This window comes from Vulpes vulpes, chromosome 8 (assembly GCF_048418805.1).
Source record: "Vulpes vulpes isolate BD-2025 chromosome 8, VulVul3, whole genome shotgun sequence".
Classification (NCBI taxonomy): Eukaryota; Metazoa; Chordata; class Mammalia; order Carnivora; family Canidae; genus Vulpes; species Vulpes vulpes.
The window spans coordinates 30224528-30242329 of NC_132787.1; the positions used below are offsets into that span (position 1 = coordinate 30224528).

General features: G+C 36.9%; 1 protein-coding gene across 2 annotated transcripts in view; it reads right to left on the reverse strand.

The window, feature by feature from the left end:
- The window catches only part of DERA (deoxyribose-phosphate aldolase), a 119711-nt gene that overhangs the window by 49458 nt on the left and 52451 nt on the right, over positions 1–17802 (reverse strand). For both annotated transcript variants that reach the window (XM_072765949.1, XM_072765948.1), the window contains exons 3-5: positions 16444–16591; positions 14861–14956; positions 12433–12567 (exon numbers count right to left, since the gene is read on the reverse strand). In XM_072765949.1, the coding sequence (XP_072622050.1) occupies positions 12433–12567; positions 14861–14956; positions 16444–16591 (379 nt within the window). The remainder of the gene's footprint in view (positions 1–12432; positions 12568–14860; positions 14957–16443; positions 16592–17802) is intronic.

Sequence of the window (17802 nt, forward strand, 5' to 3'; positions counted from 1 at the left end):
TCATCTCACCTACACATCCGATATGACATGTGTGAGAGTGGTATAGGCAGGAAAGACTACGTGGCAATAACAATTTATATTCTTTTAGCTCAGGGAACGAATCTTGGATGGAATAACACTTGTCTAGTTACTCAATCTAAAAACAGAAAGTTGTTCTCTAAGAACTAGTGACAAGGAAATCTCTTGATCTGAAAATTCAAGAATACTAACCCAGAGTTAACTTGTGACTTAATTAATGATTTTTCTTCCACAGTACAGCATAGCCATCAAAAGCAGGCTTGAGAGTCAGACAAATGTGGATTTAAAACCCATCCATCCCTTGCTGCATGACCTTGGGCAAGTTATTCTCTCTCAGTCTCAGTCCCATCCTTGAAGTGTCAATAATAATACTTATTTTATAGGGTTATTATGAGGATTAAAGGGAAGATACAAAGTGCTCTATACAATGTCTGGCTCATTGTAAACACTCAGAAAGTTTAACCATCATTCTTAAGCTCAGAATTCTAGTAAAATGAGTTTCAATTAAGGTTGTGTGATAAAAGCCAAATCTGATTCATGGCCTGACCCAACTCCTTGTACTGCACCAAAATCTTGTTATACGGATTAGTGCTTACAATCAGTGAGTCATCAGATAAGGCTTGAAAATGTTTTATTACAACATTTGTTAAGGTGAAGTTTGATCTGTACAACAAAATTCTTAAAACAGTGATCCCAATCATACTTATGAACAAAACTATCAGCCTTTTTCTAATGAGTATTACCTTTTGATATCCAGTCAATTTCTTCACCTCCAGTTAGAATTAATCAGAAAAAAAAAAAGATGTATTTTATGACTCAATTATCAGCCACCTGGAAGTGATGCTCTGTAATCCATGATCCAGAGTGTAACTGGACTTAAACAAATACATAACCAGTGTCTTCTCATTCTCTAACTGCCAATTCATCAAATCATTTTACTAAACGATTTCACCACACAACAGGGTCAATTTTGCTGAGCAAGTATCTTAATCTTTAGAGTTCAACACTGGGAAGTTGTTCGTCATTTTTTTCTGTTACTATTTTGCAAGAATATACCAGAACAATTCAATAAAAAGCATACTGAACCTGTCCTTTGTATAATGTGACTGGGCTCTATCAGGCAAATGTTTGGGCTTCTGGATCTTACTAAGCAAAGATGACAATGCAGTCAGGATGTTCATTAGTATGACTATGGCAGCATCACCAATGGCAGCAGATCCAAGAGTCCCATGACTCAGTGGCCACTGGCCAACGGCATAGTACCTATGCTGGCCTTGGTGGCAGCACCAGAAGTAGCCTGATAACCACCCTTCCCATGTCACATCCGGCTATATTCTCCTCCTCCCCAGTCTTTCATGGTCCTGCTTATTTCTCAAGCCTGGTTCTCCTGGCTTCTTACTGACTCAGTAAGCTACTCTATGTCCTCCCAATAGATGCCTTTTCAGCTTAACTTAATCTGAATTGGTTTCATTAATTTTCAATTCATAATTTTAGTATAACAAGCATTTGCTAAGAAGTCTGGTATAGTGTGGGACAATAGCATGGGTGCCCCACTACCTGGGTTCATATGCTAGTTCCAAAACTAATCTGCTGTTTGATTTGGGCAATTAACTCTTAAACTTTGTCTCAGTTTCCTCTTCAATAAAATGGGGATTATAGAGGTATGCACACCTCATAAAGTTCTTTCAAGCATTAAGTAGGCTAATATGTGTAAAGTGCTAAGGATAGTATCTGGTACATCGCTTAATGCTCAAAGAATGTCAGATTATTTTCCTGTTGCTGGTGGTGCTGTTATTGTTACTGCTGAGTGCTTATTAGGTTCTGACCTAGAGGGACTTAACAAAGCAGGGGAGACTGTGACCTATGTTTCTTAGAAAACATAAACACAACCTCTTTGGGGCCTAGAAAGCAGGCTGGGGGAATAATGTTTACTACATCACAAACTTTTTTTAACTTGGAGCCATGTTCCCAGACTCCTGGGATAAGAGTTTTGCTACTTGCTAGTTATGTAAATTTACAGGAATCATTCCATTTTCCAACCCTGATCAGTTAGAGGAGCCTAAGTTTGCTCATATATTTTTGTGAAGATTGGATAAAGTAATACATATGGCCAGAATAGAACAAAGCAGTTAAAGGCATTTACTCAGTCAATACTAGATTTCTGAACTTTTCCTTATATAGTTCCAGGAATGCAAAAGTAACTTTGAAAAATTAAATGGAGCAAGCACTGTCTTAATACTTATAAAAACAAAATTAGAATTTACAAATTTAACCTGTTAGAAAAATAGACCACTTCACTCCAACACAAACCATGGAAGCCACAGAAAAGCACCAGTAGTGTCCAGGTAGTTTTAACCACCTTGGCATTACAGTGATTGATGACATATGTAAATCCAAGTGACTTGATGGCTGAAATGTAACCCAGTCAATCTCAAAACATGATTTCCTTTCACTATAGATGAAGGAAATAATGGAAAAACTAATGGGTGGATTTTCCTCCTCATCAGCAGGAAAGGACAGCAGCGGGATGTGGGTTTATATGATTGTTACTGGAATATACATGTGGAGGAAATTACAGTGTAATTAATATGTTCAATAGACCCTCTTCCCAAAAAACTCTTCATGAGGAGCAGCTACTGAAAACAATGAGAACTCCCTAAGTTGTAAAGCATCTTCCTTCAAGAATGCTCAGTGTTTTCTACGTATCAGTTAAACATCCCTGTGGGGTAGCTGACAGTTACCTCCACATTTTATATGCGAAAAGTGAAATGCAGAGAGATGAATGACTTGCCAAAAATCTCCTCACAATTTTTTGCCTCTATTGCACCAAACACATACACGTGGGCAGGTACACACATGCTGTCGTTAAAATATATTCTCAAGGAAATAAACTGAAGAACGTCATGTAATAGAGTAATGAAAACCTAGGATCTAAAAGGGATGTCAACTCCCATTTAGATCAAATTACAAACATTACAGATGAGCATTATAATCCTAGGACCTGATTTTCATTCTTGGAGGGAAAACAAAGTTGAAGAAATTGGAAAGTTCCAGAATAATTCAGAAGCATAAAATAATTTTATGATTCAATATGTTAAAAAAAACTATAAATTGCTCTATCAGCCTTCTGGTTGGAATCAGAACAGCACACTATGTTATAGTGAAGTTCACTTGTCTGAATCAGGACTTTTCTGCACTTGCTTACCCACTAATTGGCTGCTGTCCTTTGGGAAAGTTACTGAACCTCTCCAAGCATCATTTTTCTACTCAAGATCTGACAGAAGGTCTTTACTTTTGGGGCTCAAAGACATCTCAAATCCCGGGAATAAATGTAAATGTAATTATTTAAATAATTATGAAGGTAATTGATTAACTGTTTTTCTCTTGGCTCCATCTTTAATAATAAGCAGTTATAAAAATGAAGATACACTTTGACTTGCTCTAAAATGTTATATTGTTAAAATTAAGACCAAACAGTTTCTTGTTATTGGTTTAGAAAGACATTTTGGAACTCTATACTTTGTGGGAGCTCTCAGCCAGAGAGAGGTAGGAGAACAGAGGTACTTTCATTTGCACACTGCCATGAAGGTGGAAGTAAGCTTGGAACTGGCATGTCACTGGGGTCTTGGGAAATTCTGGGCTCACATGCTGCCAGATCAGGGTCAGCGGTGGTTATCCTCATCAGTGAGGGCTGGGAGTTCTGGAGGACGTGGTGAACTCAACCAGCCTGACTGTGCAGTACTGAGCCAGGGAGATAGCCTGTGTGGTCAAGAGACTGTTACATACAAGACAACTGATCAAATAAAGAAATATACTGAGGACGATGGGAACAAGATTTCTCATGACAAGAAAGAGGGGCATAAATATAGAAAGGGAAAGGGGAAGAATAACCACATGATGTTGGCTTATGAGGAAGTCATCGATGTGAACTTACGGTTTCTAATATGGATGATAGATAGACAAATAGATATAAATGCATGTGTGTTTATACGTGTTCATCGTGTATATGTGAACATTCATGTGTTTCCTAGATCTGTCCACTGAAAGGGCTTAGAAACAATAGCCTTGCAGCAATGAGCCCATCTAGCACCCAGATCTTGGTTTCTAAATACCAGTCTTCAATGAAAAGAAGCAGAGCTCTTGGAAAAATGGCTGATTCCCGGGCTTGGGTAGAGACAACTAAGATAAGCCTGAAATATTTTTGATAAGAATTCAAGGAAGTTCTCAAAGAATAATATGAACATGTCAAAAGGACAGAAGAGCCATCTGAAGCAGCTCCCATTAGCCAAATCTGAGAAAATCTGAGTATTAAGATAAATAATGACAGTAATGGATTATAACTAGTTAAATAAAATAGAATTCCATGAGTTCTTACAAACAGAAAGGAAGAAAATGGGAGAGGAGAAGGTGACGCTAGTAAGTATAGAAGAAATGATGGAATTAGAAAATTGCCACTTGACAAGAGAGTAATAACTGAAGAATTATGAATGAATGCTAAAACTACTGAATAAACGTTAGATGAGGGATAGGATATTAATAAAGTCTAAAAATATTTCCATTCATATTCTGTATTAATTATTAAAACACAAAATATTTATTAATTTTACAATGGAGAAACTTGCCAGAAAGCATCTTAGCCATTTAAAAATTAACATAATGGGACAAACCAATATCTTATGATTCCTGAAATAATGCACTGAGAAGAAATGAGCAAAACATCTGTGGTATTTCTCCCCAAAACATATAACTTGAATCTAATCATGAGAAAACATCAAACAAACCCAAAAGAAGCATATTTTACAAAATGACAGGCACCTATTCTTTTAACTCAAGGAAAGACTGAAGACTGTTCCAGATTGAAGAAGTCTAAAGAGGCATATAACAACAGAAACCAATAAAGAACATTATTGAGACAATCTGCAAAATTTAAGCAGTCTATGGATTTAATGGTAGTATGATATCAATGTTAATTTCCTGATTTTGATGGTGCACTGTGGCTTGGTCCAAGTGTTCTTGTTTTTAGAAAATACACACTGAAATATTTATGAGTAATGGGTTGACAGGTCTGCAACTTAATCACAAATAATTAAAACAACAATTACATATACACAATTTTATATATATGCACACATGTACATATGTACAAAGAGACAATGAGAAGGCAAAAGGTAAATAGAGCAGAATTTTTTTTTTAAGACTTTATTTATTCATGAATGAGAGACACACAGAGAGAGAGGCAGAGACACAGGCAGAGAAAGAAGCAGGCTCCATGCAGGGAGCCTGACATGGGACTCGATCCAGGGTCTCCAGGATCACGCCCTGGACCAAAGGTGGCACTAAACCGCTGAGCCACCTGGGCTGCCCAATAGAGCAGAAGTTAATCATTGTGGAATCTCAGTGAAGAGTAAATAGTTGTATGGATGATTTTTGCAACATTTCTGTAAGTTGAAAATTATTCAAAAATAAATGTTAAAAAGACATGTTTCACATACATTATTGTAATTTATTTAGCATCTAGATATTTTTCTTGTAGAAAGGCTTTCGAGATTATCAACCGTTCTGTTTTTTAAACAAAAAAGTGATTATATATGGTACATATTATTTGGTAACTTGCTGTTTTCCCTTTGAAATATCACATGCATCTTTCCATATTAATAAATATAAGTTTGTAAGCACAATTTTTAATGGCTGCATAATCTCCCATTGCATGGTTATAAATAATTTATTCAATCATTTTTCTATTATTGGATACTTAAAGTTTCGGTTTTTTTGCTATTACGAACAATACTTCAGTAAACGTCCTATGGTTACATCTTTGCATATATCATGACTTATTCCTTAGAGCCTTTATTAATTTTTCTGCTCACATACTTCCATGTAATCCATGTTCATTGCTAAAAATTCAAACATTACAGAAACTCAAAATTCCCCATTTAAAAAAAGAAAAAAAATCTTGCATGTAACAGAAAAATAATAATCAGGAAGGCTATTATAAAAGATGACTGACAAATGAAAATGGAATTCAAACACCATGACTGCAAATTAGTCAGAATAATGCAAAATACAACAAAACACATACCCCAGAGAAGTTGCTGGCATAGTGATGTCACATTAAAAACCTGATAATAAATGTTTTGACTTTTAATGAGGTTTTCAGGAATAGCAAAAGTGGGTGTACTAGAAACCCAGGATATATTACCCTGTTGATGCATAATCAATATAGTAGCACAACCAGCAGAGGAGTTGTCTCCTATCTGTCCCCTCACATCCCTCCTACTAGTGCCACACTGAGAAGGAGGAATGGAGGTCGTAACCTGACCTTCTGCTCATCCTTCCCAGCTGAAAAACAAGTGAGGCTGTGTTGATGGAGTGTGTTCACTGACAGGAATCAGAGAACCTAGCCACACTGGGAAAGGCCTGTGTGATGAGAATGTAGATCCAAGGAGCAGAGGGGGTCACACTGCATCTGTTTTAAACAGCATCCCAAACAGTTGACAACTGGCTCTACCTTCTGCCTCCCTGTGTCAGCAGGAATTTGCATCTATAGCATTTTGCTTTTCTCCATTCAAAATTATCTTATTTCTCTCCAGTTTCCACCTATAAGGAAAGTATATTCTTAATCTTGAGACTCCTGGCAATCAGTTAAGTTTTCTGGAAAAGCTCTGCTATAAGACAAAGAAAACTATATTACTAGTAAAGCTTTCATGAATACAAATTATGACTTAAGTAAAAATCCAAGTGTTTAAAGACAATGTTTCCTATCTAAAAGTCATAAAGCAGATTCCCTTTTATATTTCATGCTATTCAAATACACTTAAAAAATAATTGTTAACGAATATATCTAAGCAATTATTTTTGAGTACCAGGAAGATGTTCAACACTGCACAAGAATGGCCTGAAAATAACTCTTAAGATAATTATATGTACAGTAAAACACTTAATATAAATTGTGCAGCAACCTTTGAAACTAAAAAAGTCACAAAATGTTCAAGAACAGTTTTCATCCACCAACGCAACTAATTAATCTTGTAAGACTAAAACAGAGATGAGCTAAAACACCAGGTAGCAAAAGTAACCTACGAGAGATAAAACACACACATTTTGGTCAATAGTATTTGAAGTTTTAAAGAATCATAGCCTAAATACAAAAGCCATAAAAGTCTACAGCTATCGTAAGTATCTCCAGAATTTTTCTGTTATAAACAACCCCCAAAACCGAGAAACCACAGATTATAGATTATGTGATTCCTCTCCAAACAGTGTCTATAGATTTAGAGATTGCTTTTCTCATAAGATATTATGATTAACAGCTCTATAAAACAAGGAAAAATTCCAATTTCTTTTAAGAGTTGCTCTTTCTACCATCCTTCTTGTGTTAAAATAAGCAAATAAGAAAAACAAACTTGTGGCCTGGATGCAAGATTTTTCAGGATCCACTTCATAAGACACAATGATCGGCACTGTGGTGTTGGCCCAAATATTTCATTCTCTTGCCCTAAAGCTCTTGATAGCGTGAGGCATGTACTCCGCAAACCAAGTTTAGGAGAGCAAGTCAGGGCTGAAGAACCAAAGAGGATAAAATAGGGCTTCGGATACAGGATACAAACAATATTTCCAAGTGCAACACTGAACACAACACACTATGCTGAAAAATGTCACAAAAGAATCCACCTTTGGGGTCGTTTCTGATGATGCTCCAATATTGAATGGATTTCCAAAAGCCAGTAAAGTCAGCTCTAGGTCCTAAATTCAAAGAACTGGAAGATTCCTGAACAAGGCAGAATCTGATAACATTTCCATGTCACTGGTAATATATTAAGGTAAATATATGCAGCAGAGAAAGGTCATAAAAAGTAAAAAATTAACACCTCTCTATTTACAGAGCATGGAATGCATTTAATTTTCAAAACCTGTTCAATAAGATTTATGAGATGATGAACCCCTTCTGGTGAATGCTTTCTTCAAAGAACTGTTTAAGAAATGCAACTTAGATGTCGACTTTAATATCATCATGAAAAAATACTGTATTATAGGTCCTTATCAAGGGAATAATACTCCCAGACAATGAAAATGCCAAATATAAAATCACAGGCCATTATAACTCTAAAGGACTGTAGAAATCATTAAGTTTTATCCCCTCATTGGTAGCTTATTTAAATGGAGGCAGAGAGAAGTGAAGTGTTTGCCCAAGGACTAGGTATAAATTAGCAAAATCACAAAGACTAAAATCCAAGTCTTTTAGAGTTCTACTTCATTTCCTCAATACATGTACTATTATGGGTACTTCCCTTAACAACATACTATCAGTATCGGAAGGAGGAGAGAGAAAGAGAAGAAACCACAGCTGGCAAGGAGGGATTCATCTGGGCCAAGCAACGGGATGATAAAGTTACATACATTATCTAATTTAATCCCCATTATAACCCTGTGAAGTAGATGCCATTATTCTTATTTTGCAGAGAAGGAACAGAAGACACAGAGAAGTAACTTGCCTAAGACGAAACAGCTGGTAATGGTAGTGCCAGGATTCCAACCAAGGTCTCTGTCTGAAGCAAAGATCTGCTTTCAACCATTGCTAATCTCCCAGAGTTATCCTTCCTTCTTACTCCACAGTATATTTGTTCTGGGTAAGCTCTGGGTCTGGCCACCTCCAGTCATGACCGGCTCACATGCTATCTGTCTGGCTGGGTGCCCCCACCTCTCCTCTAGTCCAGCACAACTTTCCGAGGTAGAGGAGAGCCATCCTTTTCCCAAGAGCTTAGGAGGTAGAAGTCTCTCTGGCAACACTTTCCAGATTAACTCTTTATCCTTAGACCTTTCTGTTACAGCTAACTGTAGATCCAGGCTAAATAAATGGAAACCCAGAGGAAACACTATTTGTACTAATTAACCAACATATAAGTTCAATAATGTTTCAATTACCCTGCATCTAAACTATGGAACCAAGAACAAGGAGTATGTTTTTTTAAAAGAAAAATAGACGCTCCAAGTTAGTGATTGATTCTCTGTGACTATAGGATGGGAGGGAGGGTAGAATCAAAATCACCTGGGGCAATCTTCAAACTACAGGAGCCTATTGCCCTCACCTCCAACACCCAGCTATGATCTTACATACACTCACAGAAGGGCATGCTAGATTCTGGGAGGAGAGGGGCTGGAGAAAGTAGTTTGAAAATGTCTGTCAGGGAATTCTGAGAACCAGCAGTATATTCTGTACCCTATCCAGTTAAAGCTACTGTCCTGGGGTGCCTGGGGTGCTCACTCAGTTAAGCCTCTGCTTTCAGCTCAGGTTATGATCCCTGGGTCCTGGGATCGAGCCCCACATCGGGTTCCCTACTCAGTGGGGCGTCTGCTTCTCTCTCTCCCTCTGCCTCTTCTCTTGCTTGTGCTCTCTCTCTTTCCAATAAATAAACGGAATCTTTAAAAAAAAAATGTTATTTGTATTCTCTGGAAGGTAGCAGGTAGGTCTTCTGCTAAGAGAGAAGGAGCCTCAAGGTGGCCAGAAGAATTAAAAGCTTGGGGAGAGCAGAGATTTTAAGTTGTCACCAGGGAGAATTCAAGAAGAAGAAAATGAGCCCCCCCCCCACCCCTCCAGTTGCCTCTTTGAGTTCACACCCGAAACTATAGACCCTATAACCGTGAGAACTGATCAGGATACACTCTAAATGGCCAAGTTTAAAAATGGGATTCTTTCTTTTGTGCTCTAACCAGTGTCCAACACACCTCAGTGCACAGAGGAGACGGACCTGGATTTGAATGTGTAACAGCCGGACAGACATTTCCACTGGTACATTACAAGAAATCAATTTTAGGCTCATATTTTATAGTAAACAGCTAATGAAAGCGTGACACTGAAAAATATAATATGTAATCAAACTGAGGCAAATTAAGACAAAATACTGCAGTGAAAAAAGGCTTCAGTCATTGCAGGTTTCTATTTAGAATTAAATTTCTAGTATTAAATGTTCCTTTTCAATTTGTTTTGGGTCAAGAGGTTATTAACACCATAAAAAAGTTAATAGAAAAGTATGGTCTAGGACAAAGATGTATTATTATATTTTGCATGAATGCCTGTTATTAGGAAATTATCAGTTCCTAAAAACAACCATTCCTAGTTCATTAAGGGACAGTCAATTACATCAAAACTCATCTCCTATTATATTTTATTTCCCAATTAGTATTCTAGAGACAAGAGCACAAGTTATAATAGAACATATGCTTCTACGTCTACATTTAATAAAAGACACATTGGGTTTTTTTTAATCTAACTAAATCATATAGTTTATTTCCAAATTTGTTTTAAATATTACACACATTCATTTTTTTTCCCTCTTACTCTGGCCTGAAATCTTAACTGAAATCTATGACTAGAAGGAAATAAGAATCAATATATAGGGAAAAGGGACATCTATTTAAAATAAGTCTTTTATGAGTGAATGCAAATTGACCAAATCTCATATGAACCATAAAAAAAGGAACAAAAATCAAAAGCACAAAAAGATACTTGTGAACTGTCAAGAATTTAAACTGGGTAAGGATTAAAGATGTTGATGAGTATAGTTGGGAGTATAGGACAATAGGAATGGCTGACATATTATTTTTTTTTCTAGATCATTCAGAACTGTGGTATCAGTGATTGTATTATCCCAGAGCACAGTGATGCTCATGGAGCTGCTGAAATCTCTGAGGTGACCTGCTCCACAACTAATAGTGCTGTGCCTTTTGACTACATGTCTCTTTTTATTTAAATACTTGTGTTATTGTTGTTTCCTAAGACCCTTTGCTATTAAGCTTTTTTAATGTCAGTCCCCATTTAGCTCCTTCTTGCAATCTGTCCTTCCATGCCAGAACTTCCCTCAGTCCTTTCCATCTGGGCACAGAAATGTACATCATTTAACTTGTTAAGAATGTACGAGAACACAGTTAACATTCTAAGCTAAAAGACTACATTCTCTGGCCTCACTTGCAGCCAAGATGGCCATGTAATTCAGTTTGAGCCAAGGAGGTATATACAAAAATGCTGTGGGAGACTTTTAGGATAAGACAGCCCTTCTTTCCTGTTATCTTTCCTGGAGATGAGTGGAAAGGCTGGAGCTTCAGAAGCCATCTTATATGATGGAGTGCCCTTAAGTCTGAGAGTAGAAGCCACCCCACCCACTTTGGAAGTGGAAGATCAAAATAGCATAGGTCATTAAGAACTTTTTGGGACTGCCACAGTACCCCTGAAATACCTACCTCCAGATTTTGTATAAGAAAAAAAATCCTCAAGTGTTGAAACTACTGACTAAATCTTTGCTACTCTGTAACCAAAAGCAATTCTTAATGGATAAACAATGGAATTAGGATTTATAGAAGATAAGCTAGATGGACCGATGGATAAGCAACACAGAAAGATAACAATGAGACATTGGCAAGTTCAATAAGTAGATTAAGAAAGAATACATTAAGTATAATTCTACTTTTTATTTAAACTTTTAAAAAGGATGTCAGTTGCATGTGTATATATGAAGAGAAAAAAGTCTGAAAAATTGTGCTGTTATGAAGTTATTTCTAGGGGATAAGATTATGTGGAACATCTATTTCCTTTATTACTGGTTAGAATTTTTGTTTTTAACAGCAAGCAGGTAAAACCTCAATAATGACTATAAAATATGCCATGTATTTCATATCCACCTATCTAAAGAGACAACATATTATTCTGGTTTTATCTTATGATTTAATTAAACATTTTAGTTGAACTATTTTTATGATTTTTTTGAAGCAGAGAATTGTACTTAGCTATCAACAAACAATCTCTAATATACAAAATATATTTAAGGCAAAGGTCAAATCTATGTTTTTAATATCTAATTATAAAAACAACAGCTTGTTACTGAAATGGGTGATGTTTTATCATAATCGGTATGATAGTAAATCATGAATCTCAAAGGTAAATATAAAGTAGTATCCATAGGAATTATGTGTAAGAACAGCAGGAGTGAAAACAGACTTAGCAGACTTATTACTAAGCCCACATCCTCAAAATTCACCAAGATTAACATTAAAAAAGGGAAGTTTCTTCCACCTATTAAAATAAACTTTGCATAAATGACTTGCCTAGAGTGATTTATGTATTGAGTAATAAAACACTAGAGAATAGAATAAAAATTAATAATCTACTGCATAGAAATAACCACTCACCTAAGCACTCAAAGGGATCTAAAAAGTTAATGCAGGTGGGCAACTACCTAGGATTTATGAGGGGAACAAGGAAAAGCAATACTAGCCATGTTTTCTCTGAAATTCACCCTCTGATCTGGTGACTTGTAACCTAGAACAATGACTTCCAAAACGTGTTGCCTTTTATCCAATCCTCACCATTTGATTCACACAGGAAGAACTATGTCTCCCTTTTGGGGAAGGACTTGCACATACCTTCCCACTGGCCTGTCAGCACCAAGGTCCTGTTAATGACCACGTCAATTTCTGTGGCTCCATCTTCCACAGCCAATCTGATCTCTTCCAATCGTGTTTTTAAATGAGTCTGTCCAGCTGGAAAGCCAGTGGCCACTAGTAGAGAGAGAGAGAAAAGAAAGGAAAGAGGGAAGGAGGATAGGAAGGGAGGGAGAGAGGGAGACAAATTTCAGTTGGTGTATCTCAACTAGGAGTTTCATACAAAACAAAAACAAAACAGCATTTTGATCAAGGAATAGATGACACTAAAGAGCTTCTACACGCTTCTCTTACAAAGTGAAGTGCAAAGAAACAGAATGTCATCTCATGATATTGGAGTTAGGATAATTATTAGTATTTTGTTGTCTGAAAAACCTGAAATTAAGTTTCTGTAGAGATGCTCATAAGCAGGCTTTAAATAAACAGAAATTAAGAAAATATGTATCATCGGATCCCTGGGTGGCGCAGTGGTTTGGCACCTGCCTTTGGCCCGGGGCGCGATCCTGGAGACCCGGGATCGAATCCCACATCAGGCTCCCGGTGCATGGAGCCTGCTTCTCCCTCTGCCTGTGTCTCTGCCTCTCTCTCTCTCTGTGACTATCATAAATAAATAAAATTTGAAAAAAAAAAAAAAAAGAAAATATGTATCATCACAGTGATAGTCATAAAATAGTAGTTATAGACTTGTCTTGATGGACACTGGTTAATTACGGATCCTACTCTTAATCAAATTGGTTATCACTGTATTCTTGATTTACTCACTAACATTTACAGCTGTTGTAACCAAATGGTAACTTAGGTTCTTCCCACTGCCTATCTTAAAATGAACAGCCATATAGATGAGAATAAAGGGAAGAGACTGTACCATGGAAAAGCATCTAATAAAGTCTACAAAACTGGGGCAGGGGTGAGTTGGGAAGAGCAAAACCAAGCACAAATTTCTTTAAAAATGGACACACAGCTACACTTCAGAAAAACCATTACATTTTTTACATGTGCATCATTAATTCCATTTCTATTACTAAGGATAACCTTTTGTATTTCCTTGATGTTATTAAATTCCTTGGGTCTGCTATCTTAGAGGGAAGCATGTTTCCCTGTTGTATAAAAGAAAAGTTGAATTGACTGAGGCTGATGAAAAAATTTAAGGTAGCTGCCAAACACTTTCAGAATCTTCACAAGTAGCTTGTATATCAATACTATGTGTTTCTTCTGATGTATCCCTAATAAAATAATCATGTTTAGACTCCTTATTTTAAAGCACCAGGATATTCCTCTAAAAGTACAATCTAATTTTGTATCTATCCATAACACGCACACACGCGCGCACACACACACACACACACACTCACCTACACAGAAACTTTAAAGACTCTTCTTACTTTCATGCCAAGTCCTACTGGGTCTATCTTAAGTAATAATTCCTGAACATACCCTCTCTTCTTTACCTCCCAGGCTTTGGGGTGGCTCTCCTCACTTCTCACATGGACTATGGTAAGTCTCCTTAACTCATTGCATCACGCAGCTGATCATGATATGCCTCTGCTTAAAATCTTGCAGTATCCCTCCCATCAGCAGAATAGACTCCAAATGCTACTGCCAGACCTGGTTTCCCTATGTGAACTGGCCCTAATCTACCTCTTCCTCTTCAACTCCCAGAGCTCCCCCTTCATCCCAATTTAGATCCAACAATTACAAACTACTTGCAGCTCCCTGAGCATGCTTCTGTGTCTTCACACATGCTAGTTCTTCTAAAATGCCATTCCCTATCTCACCGACACCGTCAACTCCTCCTTTTCCTTTGAGACCCCAAGCAGTTATCTCCTCTATGAAGAATCCCCTCACTCTCTGAGCATTACCAGCCTGTGCAAAATAAATCACTCCCTGCTCAGAGTTACAACTGTACCTTCTGGATATCTTTACTATCACATTTTACGTATATATTATACAACATATCCTGCCTTATGATGTTTTAAACTCGATCATTCCTCCTAAACAACCAAGTTTCCTTAAGGACAGGGATACAGTTCTGTATTCTTGAAAACGAGTATGGTTTGCTACTCAGGAGGCAATTAGATATTGAAAGAATGAGTAAAAAACAAATAATTAAATATATAAAACTTGGGGCACCTGGGTGGTGTAGTGGTTGAGCCTTTGGCTCAGGTCATGGGATCAAGTCCCATGTCAGGCTCCCTATAGGGAGCTTCCTTCTCCCTTTGCCTAGGTCTCCGCCTTTCTCTCTGTGTCTTTCATGAATAAATAAATAAATCTTAAATACACACACACACACACACACACACACACAACTAATTAACGTCATAATATAAAATTATATATAAAACCACAGGGGTCTGAGCAGAAGAGCTAGAAACAGGTAGAAAGACAACAGCAAAAGTCAAAACCATCTTACCCGAAGCCACCGGGATTGTACAGCCTGCGGTCTTCAGTGCTTTTACAGCATCAGACACCCGTGCAGGATAAACACAAACAGCAGCGGTAGTAATGCCTGTGAAGAAAGAATCATAATGGCCTGCTTTATGGGAAGCTCAATTTGCATAACACACTTTTAATTATTATTTACACCATAACACTGGCAGAAATCAAAATGAGAGGAAGAATAATTCTATGATGCTGCCCGAAATGAAAAAGTTTTGGCTCTCTGAAGTCCCTCCTAGTTCTTGAAAATATGGGTCATTTTCCCCTTGGACAAGTCATGGAATAATTGTGATGCACTGTTTTTTGTGGTCAATATAAGACCAGTTTCTAAAAATTCCTAAACGGTAAATAAACTTAATGGCCTCAACTCAATGAAAATATTTGATTTCAAGTAGGTAACAAAACCCAGATTTGTAGAGTTAACAAACAGTGGCTAAAAAAAGTGGACATGAACCTTAAGGGGTAGTATAGCAAAATGACATTTAACTGATCCTATTTCCTCTCTTTTAAGAAATAACACAATCTGAATTTGGAGTCCTCATTTGGAGGGATAAGCTCTTATATTTAAAAAAAAAAAAAAATCGAACAGCCACTATAAAACAAAGCAAGAACACAGACTCCTACAAAGTTGCTACTTTTTTTCAGCCTCTCCCACAAAGTTGTTACTTTTAACAATGTTGTATAGGCCTATAAATAGGTGGTATTTTTATTATCAACTCAAAAGAAACATAATAGATATTTTTCAAAAGCTGTGGAGTTGTTCAGGTCTATACATTATTTTCAAATTACTTGGGATAAAATACCTGCATTGGGCCAATGTAACATCTCTAGTTGCATATTCATTATGGACAGGCATTTGGGAATCATGAAGCATCCCTCCAGAGAAAGATGTGGCTCCTAAAATCAGCCCAGTGAGAACCATGGCACACGGTCTTGGAAACACCATTTAGTCTTTCAGACCTCAGTTTCCTCATTTAGAAATAAGGGATCAACTCTCAAAGGTCTTCTCCATTCCTAAAATGTTAAGATTCTAAACTTAAGGCAACTTCATAAAGTCTTTTCTTTCATGTATACTAAGAGAGTGAATATAACTTTTTTCAAAAGATCTAACCTAATATACGAGCATGCAATATTCCCCATTTGCATTTTATTCTCCAAAGTATTTCATTTACTCACAGAAAATACTTTATGTATGAGATGTGATTATTAAGTAATGAGACTGGCTTTTGCACATGTGGCTAGGGAATGAAAATCAGTATTTTAGAGTCACTAGATAGAAATTTTTCCACACTGAAGAACTGGAAAGAAAAATAAAGAAACTCTCTACCAGCAACTTTAATCCATGATGGAAAGAACTGACCTAAAAATGAGACTCAGATTCTCTCCCTGCTGTTTTTCAGAGAAGAATCTTAATTATTTGTCTATGTACACAATTCAACCATGGATTTTTATTGCTGTTATCATTTTAGCAGCTGAATCTTGTCTTAAGTCCTCTTAGATTTAGTAATTAGTTCTGTAAAGAGGCAAACACAGACAGATTAAACACAACAACATTACCTTTATCGTGCATATTTAAAGCTTTTAAGAGATCTTCCCGGATTGGATACTTGGCTTTATAACAGAGCCTCTGAACATTGGAAGATGTGTCATCCCCTGAAAGTGTAGTAAGATCTATAAAGGTAACAGCTTTCAGGAGCCAAGCAGCCTGGTTTAAGAAAAAAAAAACAAGTTTAAAAAAAAAAATCATTTCCAATTCAGTGAATTAGTAGAAAATCATTAGACAAACATGGGTACTAAAATCTGACATCTAAGGCATGTCATTTTCATATGTGCTATAAGCATTGCTCAAGAGTGACCAATAAGATGAACACCGCATAGAACAAAATAAAAGAGTAGCCTTAAAAAAATTATTTTTCCAGGGGATCCCTGTGTGGCGCAGCGGTTTAGCTCCTGCCTTTGGCCCAGGGCGCGATCCTGGAGACCTGGGATCGAATACCACGTCGGGCTCCCGGTGCATGGAGCCTGCTTCTCCCTCTGCCTGTGTCTCTGCCTCTCTCTCTCTCTGTGTGTGACTATCATAAATAAATTTTAAAAAAAATTTTTTTTTAATTTTTTAAAAAATTATTTTTCCAGGGCGCCTGGGTGGTGCAGTTGGTTAAGCATCTGACTCTTGGTTTTGGTTCAGTTTGTGAGCTCAGGGTTGTTGAGACTGAGCACTGAGTCAGGTTCCGGGCTCAGCTCTGGAATTAAGATTTTCTTTCTCTTCCCTTTGCCTCACCCCCCAAGCATATGTGCTCACTCACTCCATCAATAAATAAAATCTTTAAAAAAATTATTTTTCTTTCCATAGCTATCCCAAAGTGAAATCCCTAATAGATCAAGCATCCCCACATGAGACTTCTCTATCTCCTCAACTAGGAGCCCCTGATAGCTACCATGGTATAGTAGAACTTGGGAATAAGAGGATCTCTATCTGATATTTTACCTCCAGCCTTGGGATCTGGGATGAGACATTTAGAAAAGAGTCTCTAATTTCTTTGTCAGTTTTTTTTTTCCACCTTAATCCAATTCTGTTTTTAAAACAATATTCATAGTTCATAATTCATTCTAATGAATTTCCTTTTACCTTTCAATAGGAATATTTCCAAGGATGAGCAAAATGTAAAATGTCAATATTTTGCCTCATTTGTGAAATGAACTCTGAACACCTTTTAGTCTTGTGATGCACAGCACATCTTTGGTCAGTATACACTGAAGGATATGCTGACCACAAGTACCCTGTGAAACATCCTTTTTGAGTTTTGGAAAATGATTTATGAAAATTAATAGTAAGGTAAACACAATGGTCAAAGGAGGTCAACTCTTATGCCTAAGGACCTCAATAGCAAACACACCAGGTTTAGATGTTATGGTTTA